We start from the raw sequence: 18468 nt of genomic DNA, 5'->3' as shown, positions 1-18468 counted from the left end.
ATTTCTTTGTACAACTTTGTTAAACTGAGTTACTTATTACCTAGTTTATTGTTTCGAGTATTATTGCCTCATTTCGTAAAGAGTCCTTTCAAAGTGAACATTCAGCTCGCCATTTGCTTTTAACTTTAACTAAATGTCAGAATATAATTTATCTCGAAATTAGATGCACAAAAATAATATATAGAATTAAAAGTTAAGAATCAAATTTGCATTTAATACTTTTTAATTAATAAAACAGACATATAACAAAAAAAAATATGAAAAATATATTATAACAAAAATATTATGATCAAAAATTTTCTCTCAAGATTCATTAAACAATAATTTGTCAGATAAAATTATAATTTCTGTTTTATAAATTTTCTCTTTATTATCATTATTGTGTATATTAATGCATAAAAATATATTTAAAAAATATATTTTACTTAATATTTTTTCATCTCACTAAAAATGACACGATCTGTGAGGAATAATTAATAACGTTTAAATAATTACATATATAATCAATTAAAATCTATTTTTGCAAAAGTTTTATCCTTTTATTTTTTCAAATTATTTACTTCTTGTCCTTAAAAAGTATTTTGTAAATTTTCTCGAATAAATAAAAAAAAGGAGCAACATGAATTTTTGAAAAGAAAAGACCTTCCATATCTACTATCCTAAATCCAATACGATAGTTTCTATCTAATAATAGAACGCGATCGTAATGATCAATCCCAGCGAGACCTTGACACATGCCCTTTTACTTGAATGTGTGTTCAGGATATTCCTATTTCCTCCTACGTGAAGATCAACGATCATAGTATTTCGCCATAGTCTCCTGATCTAACGAATTTTTCTGTACGAACGATATTTGTAACAAACTTGGTACGAGTCATTGTAAAATGTTTCGTGGAAATAACGAAAAGTGAACGACGGTGAAAATGTAACACGATTGAACGAAACACGAACAGAAAAGACTCCGGTCAAAGTCGCAGAACGTATAGGTGATATACGTGAACGAAATTAAAAGTGTGTGTGTGTGTGTGTGTGTGTGTGTGTGTGTGCGCGTGCGTGTGTGTGTGTATTGCCTGTTGGGCCTTTGTGACCGCGCTCAAACGAGAAAGGACGAAGAGATGGCGGAAAACGACAGCGACATTATACCGAAAACCATTGTGATTCGATCCGAGAACGAGGAGCGGCAAGAGGAACTATATCCCATTACGGTAACTACTAGTGCAATTAATTCTGTAAATTCGAAAATACAGAATACGTAATTACGTGCAAGAAAATTAAAAATTTCAAATAGATCTCTACTCAAAAAAATTGTTATTAAGAAAAGTTACATTAATTGAAATTCATTTTATAGGGGATACACAATACATTCATGACATCTGATCAGAATTTTCAGATAACATTGACTTTAAAAAAAATCTTAAATATAGCAGAAAATTGACTTTTGCATATTAAATCTGAATTATTTCAGAAATATAATGTGCTAGTAAAAATTGGCTTGCGGTCATTTTCAGTATCCAAAAATCTATTTAAAAAAATACCTTCTCTGCTTTAAAATAATAAAAAAAAAACTTTTTTGTTAACTAGTGTTATTATTACGAAAAATTGTAAGAATTATTATATTACAAAACATTGATAAAAACAAGGCAATGATATAAGATATTTTCAGACTAGATATTTTAGACAAACATGTTAAATGCATATAGACTTAAATTTAAAATTGATAATTCACATAAGAAATATAGCTCACGAAATTAAAAGTTTAATATCAAAATCAATAATAGTTATCTGATATTTTTGCTTTCTTTTCTTCTATTTCTTTCTATTTCATTAATATATGTATCTATCAAAATCGTTATAAAAGAAAAATAAAAAATCTAAAAAAAACTAGAAAAATTAAATAATAATTATTGTAAATTAATAGTACAAAAACTTCTAGCGTAATTACTTTTCAGTTCGACTTTTAAATATATATTTCAGGAAAAATGCAAATTTTATTATTTATATTATAATACACACACAGGTGTAAATAATTCTATATAAGAGTGTAATCTAAATAAAATTGATTATTTTGCAATTACGTCATCACTGGAAAAAATGTTTTGTTTTTCGACAAAACAGGATTACTGGTTAAATCGACCATAATTCCTTTTAATGCAACAAGAATCTTAGTTAGCACAAATAACTGATTTGTTGTGTAAACAATAATCTTATTGCATTAAAAGAAATTATGGTCGATTTAACTAATAATTTCTGTTTCATCGATATTCGAACAGAATTTTTGTTAATGTAACAAAATCTTTTTTCCAGTGCATATATTGATATACTATAGAACTAGAAAAAATCATCAAAAATTTAATATTTTTCTCACTTTATATTTATATTAGAAAATTTAATCAATATGTGAGAAGCTTTTTTATATTTTGCTGGATTTACATATTTCTCGGATTTTCTTGCGCAGGTGGATTGTAAGAACGTAACAATGGATAATTGCGATATGAAAGACGAGAAGACGGCAAATGAAGAGCGACAAGAGGAGGAAGAGGAGAAAGAAGGTAAAGAGGAGACCAAAATGGGCCAAGCAAAAGGATTGCAAATACAGATACAGGCGCAAGTCCAGCGAACCGACTATGTCGATATGCAAGCCGACAGGTGAGAACACGATCCTTCCTCTTGCTTTTAGTTAGGTAAAGATTCAAATTCACGAGACTAAATATACATTTTTATAAAATATATTATATATTAATATATATAATATTTTTATAATATATAAACATTACAAATTCACATGTCATATTATGTTCCTGCTTAATAGTGTGACTACTTGACTATATACATATATGTATATGAGAATTTAAATATATAGCAGATTATTTTTACAATATAAAATATAATTATGTGATTTTTCTGGGGTAAAGAATTTCTATTGGAGTTCCTCTAAAGAGGAGTTAAATTCTATTTTGTGAAATTATATGTGTGATTTTTAAGAAGATATATTTTATTGTAGACCGACCGATTCTGAAATATTTATATTTATATAAAATTATATATTTATAAAATGTTATTTCATCATAATTATAACAATTCGAAAACGATAAACAATACAACTTTGTAATTGTAAACTGTAAAAAAAACTTAAAAATTTCTTTTTTCTTAATATCTGAATCCAGACTCATTGTTTTAATCTTTTTTTCCATTTAATAATAACTTGCTAAATCTTTTATGACAAAAACTGATTTTTAATTATTTTGTTAAAAACATTTGTTAAATCAAAATCGGAATAAAAATGTCACGTCTTACATGTTGTAAATATACAATAATTTTGTATCATGTCATGTTTTTATTTTTATTGTATATTATAATATTGATGTTTTTCAATCACGAAACAAATCGATAGAGTCGTGCACAGCTAAAATGTTGTATTCAATGATGTCGTCGTTTTTTACTTCACGAATACTAACATTTTTACATTTAGTATCATTTTCTTTTCTATGGAATGATATTCTGGTAAGAAGTAAACTTTTAAAAAAAACCTTAAAAAACTTAAAACTGAAAAAACTATGTAAAGTGACTGATCTGCACTCTGACAATGAAGTAAAAAAAACTAAGCACTTCCAGCTACAAGTCGATATTATGTTTATATTCTGTTGCTGAAAAATATTCATCATGAATTGACCCTAAATCGACAATAATGGAATGGACAGGCTGTGGAAATGTCTCGATGGCATCTAAGATTTTATCGCACTATGGGGGATAGAATAATATGTAGGTATAACATCAAGCTATAATACAAGAATAAGGGCATATCAAAATTTCTAATTTCTAAAAATTAAAATAATACTAGTTTACCAAAAAATATTTTTTTTCATTATTTTAAAGCAGACAAATGTTATAGATTTTTAAATGCTAAAGACGATGCTGCAAATCAATTTTCATCATCACATCAGGTTTCCGAAATAATTGAGGTTCAATATGCAAAAATGGCTTTTTTGTGATATTTGAATTTTTTATGAAAAAGGTTAACCTTTTTTACAAAAAAATAATTTAAATATCGTAAAAAAGCCATTTTTACATATTAAACCTTAATTATTTTATAAATCTAATGTGTCAGTGAAATTTGATTTGCGCGACATCGTTTTTACTTGAAAATCTAAAAAACACTTTAAAATATTTGCTATAAAATACGTTTTGATTATAAACCAGTGCAATTCAATTAACGAACATAAAATTAATTCACGAACATAAATTTTGTATCATTGACATTGAGTTACTGCAACGATCTGTTTAATGACAGGACGAATTTTCGTTGGAATATGAATTATGATGATTGGTATCATGATGAATAGCACAGACTGAAACGACGGACAAGAACGCTCAGACATCATCGCCTTCTCCTATAAGGGTCTTTTTTACAACAAAACTTTTTTCGGGAAATTACGCATTAGCCAAAGAAGTAATACGGCGTATTATACTATCGGGAATATGACACTAATATCGAGTGGCGCTATATGTCAATGTGATTAATATATATAATCAAGTTACATGCAAATTCGGGGCGTGTTAAGTTTCTAATGCATAACTCATATTAAGAGTGACATAAAAGTATCAATTATAGTATCATAATCATTATTAGATAACATGAATTAATTTCGTAAAAAATCATATATATAATAAATATAATAACGATATCATGGTTGAAACTGTAATTAAAATTGATTTAAAAATAGCATGTATAATGTAATATTATATTAAGCAATAGATATTTGTCTTAATAGATACTTTCTTAATAAATATGCTATGTATTAATAAAAAATTTAATAAGTTAAGTTATTATCACTTTCTAAATTTTTATGAAGATTATTTTTTTATTATTTATTGGATCAGTTTTTTTATCATAAGATTCTACAAACGATTTTATATTGAAATGTTATGTCATAACGATCGCTTAAATAAATTCGAGAAATTAGCAGTATAAAATCTGCAGAGGACCTGAAAATCATTAATTACTTTGCATGTCTACATATATTTGTATCTCACACACACACACACATACGTATGTTATTTATTTAATTACATCTCAATAGTCATAATCGTAAAATTTGCAATTACAGGATATGGTTTCATAATTGGAATAAACAAATTAACATCATATTTCTATATTCATATGTCAATATTGATAAAAAAAATTTTCTTCTTTTAAATAATAAAATAAATTTAATAAAATATAAGACAATATAATGAATGAAATTACTTGATAAATTTTAATTTTTCTGATTTTGAATATTCTTTAAGAACTCTTTTTATACAGTATTTATTATCCAATCGATATCGTATAGAACTTATTCTTCTTTAAAATTTTGAAAAAATGTATAAGAATTTTTTCTTTAATTAAATATTCTTTAATTAGATATCGCAAAAAGAATAAAGGAATAAAAGCAACTTATTATTTTTATTCAATCAATTACAGACTAAACGTATTAAAATAAAAATGTAATAAGAAATATTGAATACAAATACCCAAATTATATGTATATTTATACATATAATCGCATGTGCGGATGTTTATTCAAACCTTTATTTTTTTTCTTAATAATCGCGTTTAACTTTCCTCAACTTCAATCTAAAGTTAAGTGAATATATTTCATTAATAGTAACAATGTGGGAGAATTTATAATTATAATACTCAAAAAAGTCAAATCAATATTTCCTAATGCTGCTTTAATTTCTTTTTTCGTTTATTTAAAAATTCACATAAGGTGGGTCAATCAAATTAAATAAATAATAATTTTCAAACAAAAAATATTAGCCTAGAGATTATAAATCTTCGTTTACGATACATTAATGAAAAATTAATCTTGACTATATTTAATAAATTAATGTATGTATAATATTATATATTAATGAAATTTTTTTATATGTGTAATACTTAAATGTGTATACAAAAAAATAATGTACGCACAAAATATCTTTTCAATGAAAAATTTATATATATATATATTTGTAAAGATGAAATTATTTTAAATTTTCAACTTACAGTCTTTAGTTGAGCACTGATGCGTTTTTCATTGAAATGCAACATAAATTGTTGATTAATTATAACAAGCTAATTAATTCACGTGCGACTATATGAAATTCTATGACCGCAGAGTAAAATGAAACTTGTTGAAATATGCAATACGAAATTGAATGAGTATATATAATTTCATGCGCGCGATGTCATCGACAATTATCCACGTTATATACAAAAAGCCGACTATGTAGATATGCATCCTTGAAATGGATTGTATTTAAAATGATAAATGGATATCCAATAAATGAATTATTAAATATCCAAAATTTCTGAATTCGGAGATAGAGACCTAGAGTTTACGCAATCAATAAAATTTAATACAATTTGAAATGTAACGAACGCCGACGCCATGTCACGTCAAATGAAATTTGATTCTCTCTCATGGCATATTAATAAATCTATAATCCGTCGAATTAAAATTTCAAGATTTTTATTATGCTATATATGTATTACACGGACATTAAAGGTATTTCACAGACAATGTACATACGTAATTATATTGAAAGCAAAAAATGGCAATGAAACGATATAAAAGAAAATAATGTCCGTCAAAATTCATTAATTCATTACGGTTTGCTGAAATTAAGTCAACAACTTGCACTTTATTAATAAAATGTCGGAAATATATTCTCATTAGATCAATATAATATTTATAAATTACAAACGGTATAAACAACAATTAAATATAATTGTAATATGAAAAGTGGTGAATTTTCATGTTCACGCGAACATTATTAACGCGGACATTGATAAATGGAAAATAATTATTCGCAAAATGCAAGTTGGTTATATAATGTCCTTAACACATCATCGTTATTGCCGATAATGAGATATTTATTCAATATCGGCTCATCAATTTCGATACATGTTTAATGTATCTATATCATTGTATTAATCTTATGCGTGATAAGCTGAACGGCGCTTGCAATGGAGCAGCATTAACAAACATCCAAATCTATGCAGATTTATACAATATGGATATATATAATTCAATCCCGATATACCGATAAGTACCTACCTACATGAAGCGCTTTTCAGCAACGGAAACAGTGGTATACTGTGTGACGTAATGTTATACAGCGTCAACTTGTAGCTGGAACGCTGCTTAACTTTTTTACTTCATAGTAGAGTACAGGGCAGTCACTTTATATACTTTTTCAAAGTTTTAAGTATTTTAAGTATTTTTACATTTTTTAAATAGAGTTTTAAAAGTTAGTTAACCCAACCTAACTTTTCTCTGAAATACCACTCCATAGAAAAAAAAATTATATTAAATGTAAAAATGTTGGTAGCTATAGCTATAGAGTAACATAAAACGTCATATAAAAGAAGAACTGTATTTAAATTAAATTACCACAACTATAGTTATACTTAACAACTTAAAATTAAATCTGCTAAATATATGGCATCTTTATTTCTTATTTCTAAATTTGTTTGATATAGATTTTTCTAACCGATAATAAAAAAGTTATACACAGTTAAACAGTGAAATATTATATTAAATTTAATTGAATTAACGTTTAATAATTTTGATTTTTTAAATCGTCATATTAACTCTAAAATTCAGAGAAAACAAATTTCTCTCATACAACAACAAAGCCTATCTTGTGCTCCGGTCTGAAAAAAATATATATTGGAAATTCCTGTAGCAATTCAAGCGTGTATTTGAAGATCAATTCAATTGAAATATTACGATATAACATGTGAAAAGTCTCATGTGTTATTGTCAAAGAATTTGATCACGAAAGAAGCAATCAAATGGAAGGCAAGATTTTCAAGAAGCGAAACGTATTATAAAAGAATAAAACGACTATTGCGCAGTACACACATACACATATTTTCCATCATTTTATTATACTCTATTTTATTTTTTATTTTACTCCGTATATATTTTATTATTAACAAAAAAGTCGTATTAAAAGAAATTTGATAAATATAACAAACTATGTGGACAAAAACAATATTTTATTAAAATAGTGTTAAAAAATAAAATCAAACAATATAAAATAACAATAAACAATGTATTAATCGAACAATGTTTTATGTCAGTAAAACGCGCTATTAAAATTTGATCAGACTTTTTATAAACTACATGCTAAAAACGCGAATAATCTTGAAATCAATATTAGCTAATATGAAAATATCGTAAAGAGAACGTTCAATGCAAATTCCTCATCACTTGTGAAATATAGATAACGGAAGAACCCTCGTAAGGTTCTTTTATCTCTGTATAGCCCGATTTTTCGCTTTTTACGTATTTATACGTCCGATGCTACGTTGATGTTTACGGTGATATGACATACACGCAGCGCACAAGAAAAACATTCAGAAGATTTGTAAGAGTTTAATATGCCGGTAATATCAAAATGCAAAGCAACCCGCAAGAGGCTCGATCCATTTTTTATCTTTGTCAATAAGATCATATATAATATATACACATACAGGGTTTGTCCGGAAAGTAATGCGTCGCATTTTTTTGTGACGCGACTATACATCGCAGAGCGATGGGACCGGTTGGGGAGGAAGGGGGGTACCCTTAGCTTTCCAACGGTAGGTCGCTCAATTGTTTCCATGCGCTTGGAGGGTTAGGACGGCTTATTCTGTGAACCTCTGCTTAGTGGTCGCGTCGAACTTGTGATGGAGAGAACGATAGAGCAACGCTATGCGATAAAGTTTTGCGTGAAGCTGGACAAGACGCCGCTGGAAACTTTTGAAATGCTCAAGAAAGTTTTCGGGGACGATTGCCTTTCCAAATCGCAGTCAAACAGATGGCACAAGATGTTTAGAGAAGGTCGGAAGGAGGTCGCCGACGAGGCCCGCGCAGGACGCCCGTCAACATCGCGAACGGACGACAATGTGACTCGTGTGCGCCAATTATTGAATTCAGACCGTCGAATGAATGTTCGCTTAATGTCGGAATTATTGAACTTGCCGAAAACGATTGTTCACGAGATTGTATCGGAAGACTTGGCCATGCGGAAGATTTGCGCAAAACTTGTGCCCAGAGTGTTGACCGATGCGCAAAAGCAACACCGAGTGGAAGTTTGTGAAGAACTCAAGCAACTCTGTGCAGATAATCCCAATTTCCTGAACAACGTTATCACTGGGGCTGAGTCATGGGTCTTTCAGTACGATCCGGAGTCAAAGAGGCAGAGTGCGGAATGGCACACGACGTCGTCGCCGCGCCAGAAGAAGGCTCGCATGAGCAAGTCCCGGGTGAAGTCAATGCTCATTGTTTTTTTTGATGCAAAGGGGATAGTGCACCATGAATTCGTACCCCCCGGCCAGACTGTCAACGCTCAATTTTACAAGGAAGTGCTTCAGAGACTGAATCACAGGATCGCCCGCGTCCGAAAGGAGATCCGCGCTTCATGGAAACTCCATCACGACAACGCGCCGGCTCACACCGCCTTTGTTATTACGGCCTACCTGACCCGGATCGGTGTGGCAACGGTGCCGCAGCCGCCCTACAGTCCCGACTTGGCCCCGGCGGACTTTTTTTTATTTCCTCGGCTGAAAAGGGAGCTCAAAGGACAACAGCTCGAGTCGGTTGACAACGTACAAGCTACTTCGACGGCCTCCCTGAACAGCATCCCAGTCAAGGAGTTCCAGAAATCTTATGACGCATGGAAATCGCGTTGGCAAAAATGTATTGACGCAGAAGGGTCATACTTCGAACAATTTTAAGTTGTTTTACCTATGCGATCAATAAATTCTTTTTTAAAAAAATGCGACGCATTACTTTCCGGACAAACCCTGTACATATACATATATTGTGATAGTTAACATCAAAAACTATCCCCATAAATCTTTCCAGCAACTTGTTTAAAACAAAAGCGAGACGATAATAAAAATGAATAAGAAAGAATAAAAACGAGTAATTTTTAATAATAAAGCTTGTGTCGCTAGATGTCTAAAATGTCAGTTAAATGTCTCCAGATAGTTATTTTCAGATAAAGAAAAATCTGTTGAATTCGCTTAAGAAACGATGAGAAATGATATAAAGTAAAGTGAAAAATATCATGAAGTAAAAATATTTTTCACGAAATAATATTGTATATGCTTTAAAAAAATTTGTTATTTTTATAAGATTAGACTACACAAGCACACTTCGCACGCGCCTTTGATTATTTTTATTATACAACTGTCAAATTGTTAATCTTCGCGATGACAGTTGCTTGATGCTATGAATATGACCATAATTTTAATTCGCCGAATTTCTATTATGTACATAATTATAATTCACCGAATTTCTATTGAATTGTTTGAAAATTATTTTCTATCTCTATATATTTTATTCTCATTTCGTTTAGTTTAATCGAATATAATTACGTGCTCGAAGCGAAGTTATATTATTCTTTGATAAAACCTTAAAAATTGCAACGCACGTATAAAATTATTATTGCAATACATGCATAGAAATATATTTATTAATTACGTGATTCATAAAAATTTTTGTTAAAAATTCAATATATAAATTTTTAACAAAAAATAAAATTTTGTACAAGAATCTTTGGATCAAAATATCTGCGCTTCCATTAAATTTGCGTATCTGTACGCGTCCGTTATGCTGCACGGGTCGCGCGAAACTGATCACGTGATCAGAGCAGTACATCTCACTACATCCATTAGGGTGCGCGGCTCGCACGAGACTGATTCTTATACAGGGTATCGCGAGCGCGGAACCGATGGTCACGTGACTACTGGTCACATGATCAGTGGTCATGTGACCATCGGGCCCGCGCTTGCAATACCTCGCACGAGAATCAGTTTCGCGCGAACCGCGCAGCGTGAGGGATATATGGGGTATGAAGTCTCGCCCGAGTTTAATTAAAGCATAGATATGCAATCACAAAAGATTCTTGTAGAAAATTTTATTTCTTCGTATTTAATGTTAAAGATTCAAATATTGAATTTTTATGCGTTGCATAATTAATATATTTTTTACACATTGATTACAATAATAATTTTTGCAAGCATAAGTTGCAATTTTTGAGATTTTATTATCAAAGAAAAGCAGTAACAATATTTGTGATAATCAACTTTGCATGCCTTTATTAGAAAGGGACCGTTTAATTTTCAGGAGTTTATTTCTGATTCTTCAAATATGTATTTATATCAACTCAATCACATAGTCTCTTTAACAATAACAAAATTAATTATATGGGAAATTTCAATAATCAATTTAAAAAAAAGCAAAACAAAGATCACAGTTCTAAGGCTATTCTTCTATTTTCATGAAAAATCTCATCAACACGTCGAAATACGATATTGTACCATTTTCAATTATTGGAATTATTCTCTCTAAATTACGTGAGAGAATATCAGTATTACCTTTATAAGTTTTCCGAGACAAAGTTTCCTACGCGAATGGTATCATATTACATACAAGATATAATACAGCGTAATGTATAAAAATATGCAATTATTATATGGACTGTTAATCACAAGTGACGACGCCTTGAAAATTCTAAAAAAGATATACGTTGTTTTCTAAAACAAAATTACAATCAATTGTCAATCAATTGCAGAAATTATTTATATATGATTATGTTTTAACGTGTTTTATTGTTTTTTGTAATATTTCATCCATCGATAATTTAAAAAAAGATAGCATACATCATCACTAAAATAGCGTATAATTACGTATATTATATTATATCAAATATGCGATACAATTTAAAAATCGAGTATAAAACATTTTAACTTACATTTTGTTCTCTTTATAAAAAAGAAATCGCTTGAATTTTAAATTAACATTACTGACATTGATTCGTTGACAATTATTAAAGCTAACGAGATAAGAGATGAGGCGTAAAAAAAGAAAAAATTAGCTTACAATTAAACATATTTAGAATAAAAATGAAATTATTAAACGCAAACGTGCAACATAATCGAGCGTTTTATTGAATATTTTTTGTATGATATATACTATTTAGCTATACATTTAATTTTTATTAATCTTTTGTAAATATAAAAAAGTAAATAAAAAAATATAACTATAAGTATTATGTTAAAATTGGTTTAGACATTGTGTTAGGCTATTTATAAAGACACGTGTTCTCTCATTTTCGTTTATATTAAATGTGTAGAAATTCAATACGCTTAATAAAACTTGATATCAAATAGCTATAAACGCATCGCATGGGGTAAAATGAGAAGTGAAATGAGATTATAGATCTAATCTGTAATAAATAATTAAGCTTATAATAAACACAGAAATCAAAATTTTTATTAATTTTATAAATTTTTTATTAATTTTATTATTATCGTGTAACAATAAGAAAAGTTTCAGTCATTGCATAAATTTTTACGATAATCTAACAATAAGCAAAATTGTGGATTTAATGTAACAATATTCTTTTGTTTAATAATAATTTGATATATTTACATATACATATATGTATGTGAAGTATGGCTGAATATACAAATAAAATTCGTATGAAAACCAATGCAAAAACTATATTGCTTTATACAGTGTTATAGTATTTTATTCATATACATGTATAAATTAATAAATTTTTAAAAGTAAATATAGCTTACTTTTTTAGAATATTTTTTTCGGAATACTTTCTCGGATAATGTAATAACTGTGTTTTTTTCTGTTTTTAAACGGATAATAATAAATAAAATTGAGAGAAAAAATTAATAATACAATTTAAAAAAAAAACTAAAACTTGTGAAGCTACACGTACTCATCATTTTACTGTATTTTGTGTTTGGTCAGCAAGACATTAATATGTATTTGTTATATTGAATACAAGCACACAGATAAACATAAACCAATATTCCAGTTGGATGCCTCTGACAGGTGAGATAAAATTTTACAGAAAAAGAACGATCGGGGCTCTGGAATTATGGGTCTCGTATTTTACGCGATCGCAAAAGTCAATATGAAACAGGGCTGTCCAACGTCAAATGGATAGAGAGAAGCATTTTTTAATACCACTCTTTCTGGCAGAGCAAAAAGCACAAGCAATAAATAAAAATAAAAAATTTATAAAAAGTGTCCTATATAACTTGAATAGACACAAATCACATTTTCTAAATAAAATAAAAATATTATTTTATTTATATACTATTATTCACTCTAAACTATAAATTTTTTTAAATATATATTTTATATATGAAAAAAAACAATTTTGCTTATAAAAATATATCTTTTAAGCAAAAATCAAATATATATAATTGAAACTTTTATATATCTTAATCATTTAATCAATAATAGCATAAAAAATAAATTATATATTCGAGAGGTGCGGTAAAAATATTTTTTAATTACAAAAACTTTTTTACTCATAGTTGTAATAAAAGAAAAAATGACATCTTCCATCGTGTTCAAAAGAAAATTGCTTTAATAGTGCCGTCGCTCTTAATAATATTTCGTAATAATTTTACTAGACATTTTCTCGTATTCATTTTGTCAATGTTATTTTCTCTATAAAGAGTATACAACTTTTTTAATATAGTCGCTATATTTATGATATATTCAATTTTATTAGTATAGATTCAAAATAAATAATGTTGTCACAATAAATAATGATATTACATGAATAAAAAATTAGCAAAAAATGTGAGATAAAAAAGAAAAGAGAAAAAGAAAAAATAAATAAAGAAACAAAAAAAGAATAAAGAAATGAGAAGAGAGAAAAGAAAGTAAGAGAAAGCGAATAAAAAATAAAGAGTGAGAGAAAAGAAATTAATCTAAGGAGGAAGAAAAAATAAAACAAGAAATATACGAGAAGAAAGAGAGAGAATGAGAAAGAAAGGAAAAGAAAAAGAAGTAAAGAAACAAGAGGAGAAAGAGAAAAGAAGAAACAGAAAGAGCGAGAAAGAAAAAGAGAGGAGGCAGAAAACGAAAAAAAATGAAAAAGAGAAAGAATAAAAAATAGAAAGAAAGAAAAAGGGAGAGATAATTAAGAAATAAAAAAGACGAAAAGAAAAGAGAGAAACATATGTGGCATATCAAATCGATATGCATATTTTATATTTGCAGCGGTCACATGACGAGTAATTCGTTTCTCAGGAGACTTTTAAAAAAAATTTTGATTTTATAATTTATAGATTTTATATTATATATATATATATATATATATAAATCAACACTTAAATTTCAAGAAAGCAATTTTTATGTATTAGTTTCATAACATAATACACACAAAATCAATTAATGTTCACTAATTACTAGGTAATATTTAAATAATTACATTTCATTATTAAAACATTTGTGATCATAAATTTATAAATAAATTTATGTATATTAATATATTAATAAAGATAAATATTTATAAAATTTCTTTTTTTCATAAAAAGAGCAATATATTAAATATATATAATGAGAAATAAAATTCGGCTCGTGTAAAATTAAAATAAGTTATAAATTAAAAGGCCAACTTAACGAGCTGATTAATTAGGTGTTAACAATTTATTCTAAGTCATGAAAATAATACAAATGATAATTAGTAAACGTTTCGACTGTACGACAGTCTATCAATACAAATACAAATATCGCTTTGCTAACATATCCATAAATCAAATAATTTGGAAAGACAGAACTTATATCATACATGTAAAATATATAGACTTATAAATTGAAAAACGCAATATAACACATTATAATTGTTGGCTTGAGCAATACATCAATATGTAAACCTTTGAATATAAATTAATTACATGAAAATTCACAATGTTTCGTCGTGATCTGTTTCCATTATCAATATTTATTTTTTACGAAACAATACAATTTTATTTAAAAATCTATTAAAATATTCCAGGAAATATATAAATAAATTTGAGAAGAAAATCCAATAATTAAATAAAATAAAACAAAAATAACCAAATTGCGTTGTTATTATTATCACGTATAATCAGTTTTTCTAGTATGATTTTTATGTCAATCAGTTCCCCTAAGCTACTTTAAACATGATAAAGAGGATTTAATGATTGTAGGATCAAATAGGATAAAAAGGACTGACGAATAACTATCTTCTTATTATTTTTTCCACTAGAAAACCTTGTTTTAAGGGAAAAAAAGCTTTTTTAATAGGATTGAGAGGATAAGACCAAATCCGATTGCGAATCATGTAAAGTGATTTATAATCAAAATCACATAAGCGAGTATGCCTCAACATTTATATTTCTGTTCTGACACTTTTAACAACTAGTTCAAGGCAAATTCACGATACGTTAATTTTATGAGGAACGCGTTGTGAATTTGCCTTAACGATAAATGTAATTAAAGTCGATGAAATCAGAATTTATATTCACATATTAATCGTATTATTTATTACGTTTATCAATAATAATGTTAAATATATTGCATAATAATAATATATTACGTAATAATAATATTAAAATGTAATAAAGCATAATATATGTAAATATAGTATGTAATTTAGTATATAGTAATAATAAAATAGCATGCTTCTTATTATATTTGTTGTAGAATATGTAAAGTCTGAATTTGTCAAATATTTTTTAATTATAAAAAAGTTAATATATAATTTTATTACATAGTTTATTTGCATCTAATTTGATTTATATGTATACTGTTATAGAATGTGCACGCTTTTTAAAGTCACAGAAAAATTTTATACAAGATATATTGTAATCGGATAAAGTGCCCTCGCAAACAATACGAAATGTGGCTAAATAACAACATCGCAATAGAGTTGTATGTAACGCGCATCAAGATATCGAACCTCTCAATGATATGTATTAAAATGTAACATGCATCGTACCCGATCCATTTACCAGAAAGATCTCATACATTCCGGTTCAATATAGCGCGAGTTTATCGATTCACGTTCACGATTGCACGTCATTTGGACGTGAAACAGTAAACTTCCGACAATGCATGGAAATCGATTTCTATGATATTAGCATAGGGCCATTCTCGGAATCATGTCAAAAGTTATAAAAAATGTTGATAATTGAAATATAATAATTTAATTTTATACCCATCGTGTCTATCAAATACGGAAAAGAAAAAAGAAATCGTTGATGGCTGCTTTAAGGATCACCTAAAAAATTTTGCTGTATCTAATTTTCTAGAACTTTAGAAATTCTAAACTATAAAATTCTCATTCATTGCGAAACAAAAAGTATAAAATGTAATATGAATATGAGATAACTTCATTTTTTTTATCATTCTTATTTATTTTTCCAAAAGAATTCCGTTTATAATTTGTATCTTCCTTCATGAATGTAATAACCAATTTATTTAATATCCAATATTGCCTCACAACAAAATATCAGCAATCATGAAAAAGGCGAAATGCAATTTGCATTTCACGGCACGTTTAAAATAACAAGAATATAAGATGGAAATTCACGATAAGAAGCGTCGAAGAAAATTATTTTGCGATAAGCAAAGGTTGTTTCATTATAGTAACAATATAGACGGTCATGTCGCAATGAGCTTGCTAGATCACAATCGACCAATATATTTTAATCGAAAATTTCGTTGATGCCAAGGCTACCTATAATTAAAACTTAACTGTTTCATCACGTTTCACCGCCGCGTCACTTGAATAAACCATAATTCCCCAATAGCGAGTACAAGCAAAAAATATGAAAACAGCGAAGTAAACATGACAAGGGATTTGAGATATCAGTCATTTGACGAGGACACCCACAAACAGACACGGCAGTTTTTTGGTTCTTATAGAATTTATTTCCAATACGCAGCAACCTCAATTCCGCAAATTATACTTTTATTGTGAAACCACTGAACCTTGGCCTTTTAAAGTTATCACTTTGCGCTTGACATGTTGTTATTACGCGTATGTCAATAAAAGGTGATAATTTTTCGAAATATGAATTTACTAGTTCCTAGGGATCTACAAGGTAACAGTGGCATGTTACCACAAGTAATCATTAATGTAGTTTAAATCCCTTCGTCCTTGATACTGGAATGTATTATGATATGTTATACGATATTCCTTTTCTCTACATCTCTACAGCCTTTGTAAAAGACCTTGGCCTATCCCTCTATGTATGTATCTGCGATGTGCGCATTTTTATAGTTTTTCCGCAAACACCTGCAGTTTTATATCTGTTTCGAACGACCAGATTAGACATTTTATGACAAGATACTACTTTCGAGGTTTGCCATTGCCTGCCAAGAGCTGGCGCTCCAATAGACCTAAGATTAAAATCACTAGATAAACAAAGCACCGCAATCCATAAGACTCAGTGTGTGGATTTGAATTTGAAGACAAAATGACATCAAAAAGTGTACATAATGCACTTTTGTAACGTATGTATAAAATGCACTTTTTTAATCTGAAATATTGTGTGGAACTCATGTTCCTACGTCTATGCAAATTAAAAAGCATTCGTGACAAAAAAATAAAATGATATTCAAAAATATGTCAGATTGCTGCATCGAAGCGAAAAATTAATTTTAAAATACAGTTTGTGCAAATATTTTTACAAGATCGTTCTACAAATTTTATTCCATTGTGCCACAGCATTATTTATAAACTTATGAAATTATTTGCTACAGCACGCATCCACTTTTATTTAAAAAAAGAAACTATTAATACTGTAAAAAATACTAATAATAGTAGAAATATTGCTATGAAAGCATATATGAATAATATAGATATATAAAGCGTAAATAAAAATACTGATTTTATATAATTTACGATTTTTCTTTTTATCAACACATACATTTATACAAACATACAATTTGAATAAAAATCCGTGTGTTGAAGCTAAAATGACGGATGATTGCGATATTTTGTATATCTAGTGACTTTATCCAAGATGTGTTTCTGGATGTATTTGAATTTGGATCTTCGAGCATAGAAAGCAAACGCACAACTCTTTGAGCTATGATCGCACACGTTTTATATGATATAGGAAAAAATATTTGTTAAGCTTTTCTCATCACAGATAGGTACGTTATATCTTATTATAAAAAAAAATTCTTGATAAAATGCTATTTAGTTATTATATAAATCTGTGTCATTAGAACAAATATCCAATATAAATGTGTATATAAATATAAATTTATTCATTGAATGTCGTATCATAGTTGATACGTGTATATAAATAGCCTCTCTTGGAATTCGATCGCGCTGCTATATATCGATAGCGTTTTCATCGGTGATAAAGTTTATTTCCTCCGCTCCGCTTTCATTTCGGCCTTCGCAGCATTATATGTAGAAGTATATACGGTATTTGTTTTCATGTTGCACCACAAGCTTGCATCGCTGCGACGCAACGTATTGCTCGTAAAACCGCGTCCGATAATAGGCGCCGGTGCGACACGAGTGACATTAATGTCTCGATGCATGTTAAAATTCGACGGAGAGAGACAGCGATTGCACTCCTATTGCATTCAGTTTGAAACTATATACGATTGATAAAATTAAAACTGCGGTACTCAATGTGCA

At 28.4% G+C, this 18468-nt stretch overlaps 2 protein-coding genes across 4 annotated transcripts in view; one reads left to right on the top strand and one right to left on the bottom strand.

Annotated features, from left to right (window-relative positions):
• The window catches only part of LOC114937165 (14 kDa phosphohistidine phosphatase), a 95632-nt gene that overhangs the window by 35777 nt on the left and 41387 nt on the right, over positions 1-18468 (bottom strand). The gene's annotated exons all lie outside the window — the stretch shown is intronic.
• LOC114937164 (phosrestin-2) overlaps positions 1-18468 on the top strand; it is a 71268-nt gene that overhangs the window by 13876 nt on the left and 38924 nt on the right. Inside the window, exons 2-3 of one of the 3 annotated variants that reach the window (XM_029310590.2) lie at positions 817-1205; positions 2456-2646. In XM_029310590.2, the coding sequence (XP_029166423.1) occupies positions 1116-1205; positions 2456-2646 (281 nt within the window). In that variant the 5' untranslated portion in view covers positions 817-1115. Of the gene's footprint in view, positions 1-762; positions 1206-2455; positions 2647-17264; positions 17325-18468 lie in introns of those variants that run through there. The other 2 variants (XM_029310589.2, XM_029310591.2) reach the window with 2 other exon arrangements.

Source organism: Nylanderia fulva, unplaced genomic scaffold (genome assembly GCF_048542155.1).
Source record: "Nylanderia fulva isolate GAGA-0341 unplaced genomic scaffold, ASM4854215v1 Scaffold2, whole genome shotgun sequence".
NCBI classification, from domain to species: Eukaryota; Metazoa; Arthropoda; class Insecta; order Hymenoptera; family Formicidae; genus Nylanderia; species Nylanderia fulva.
This window is presented reverse-complemented; position numbering and strand designations above follow the sequence as displayed.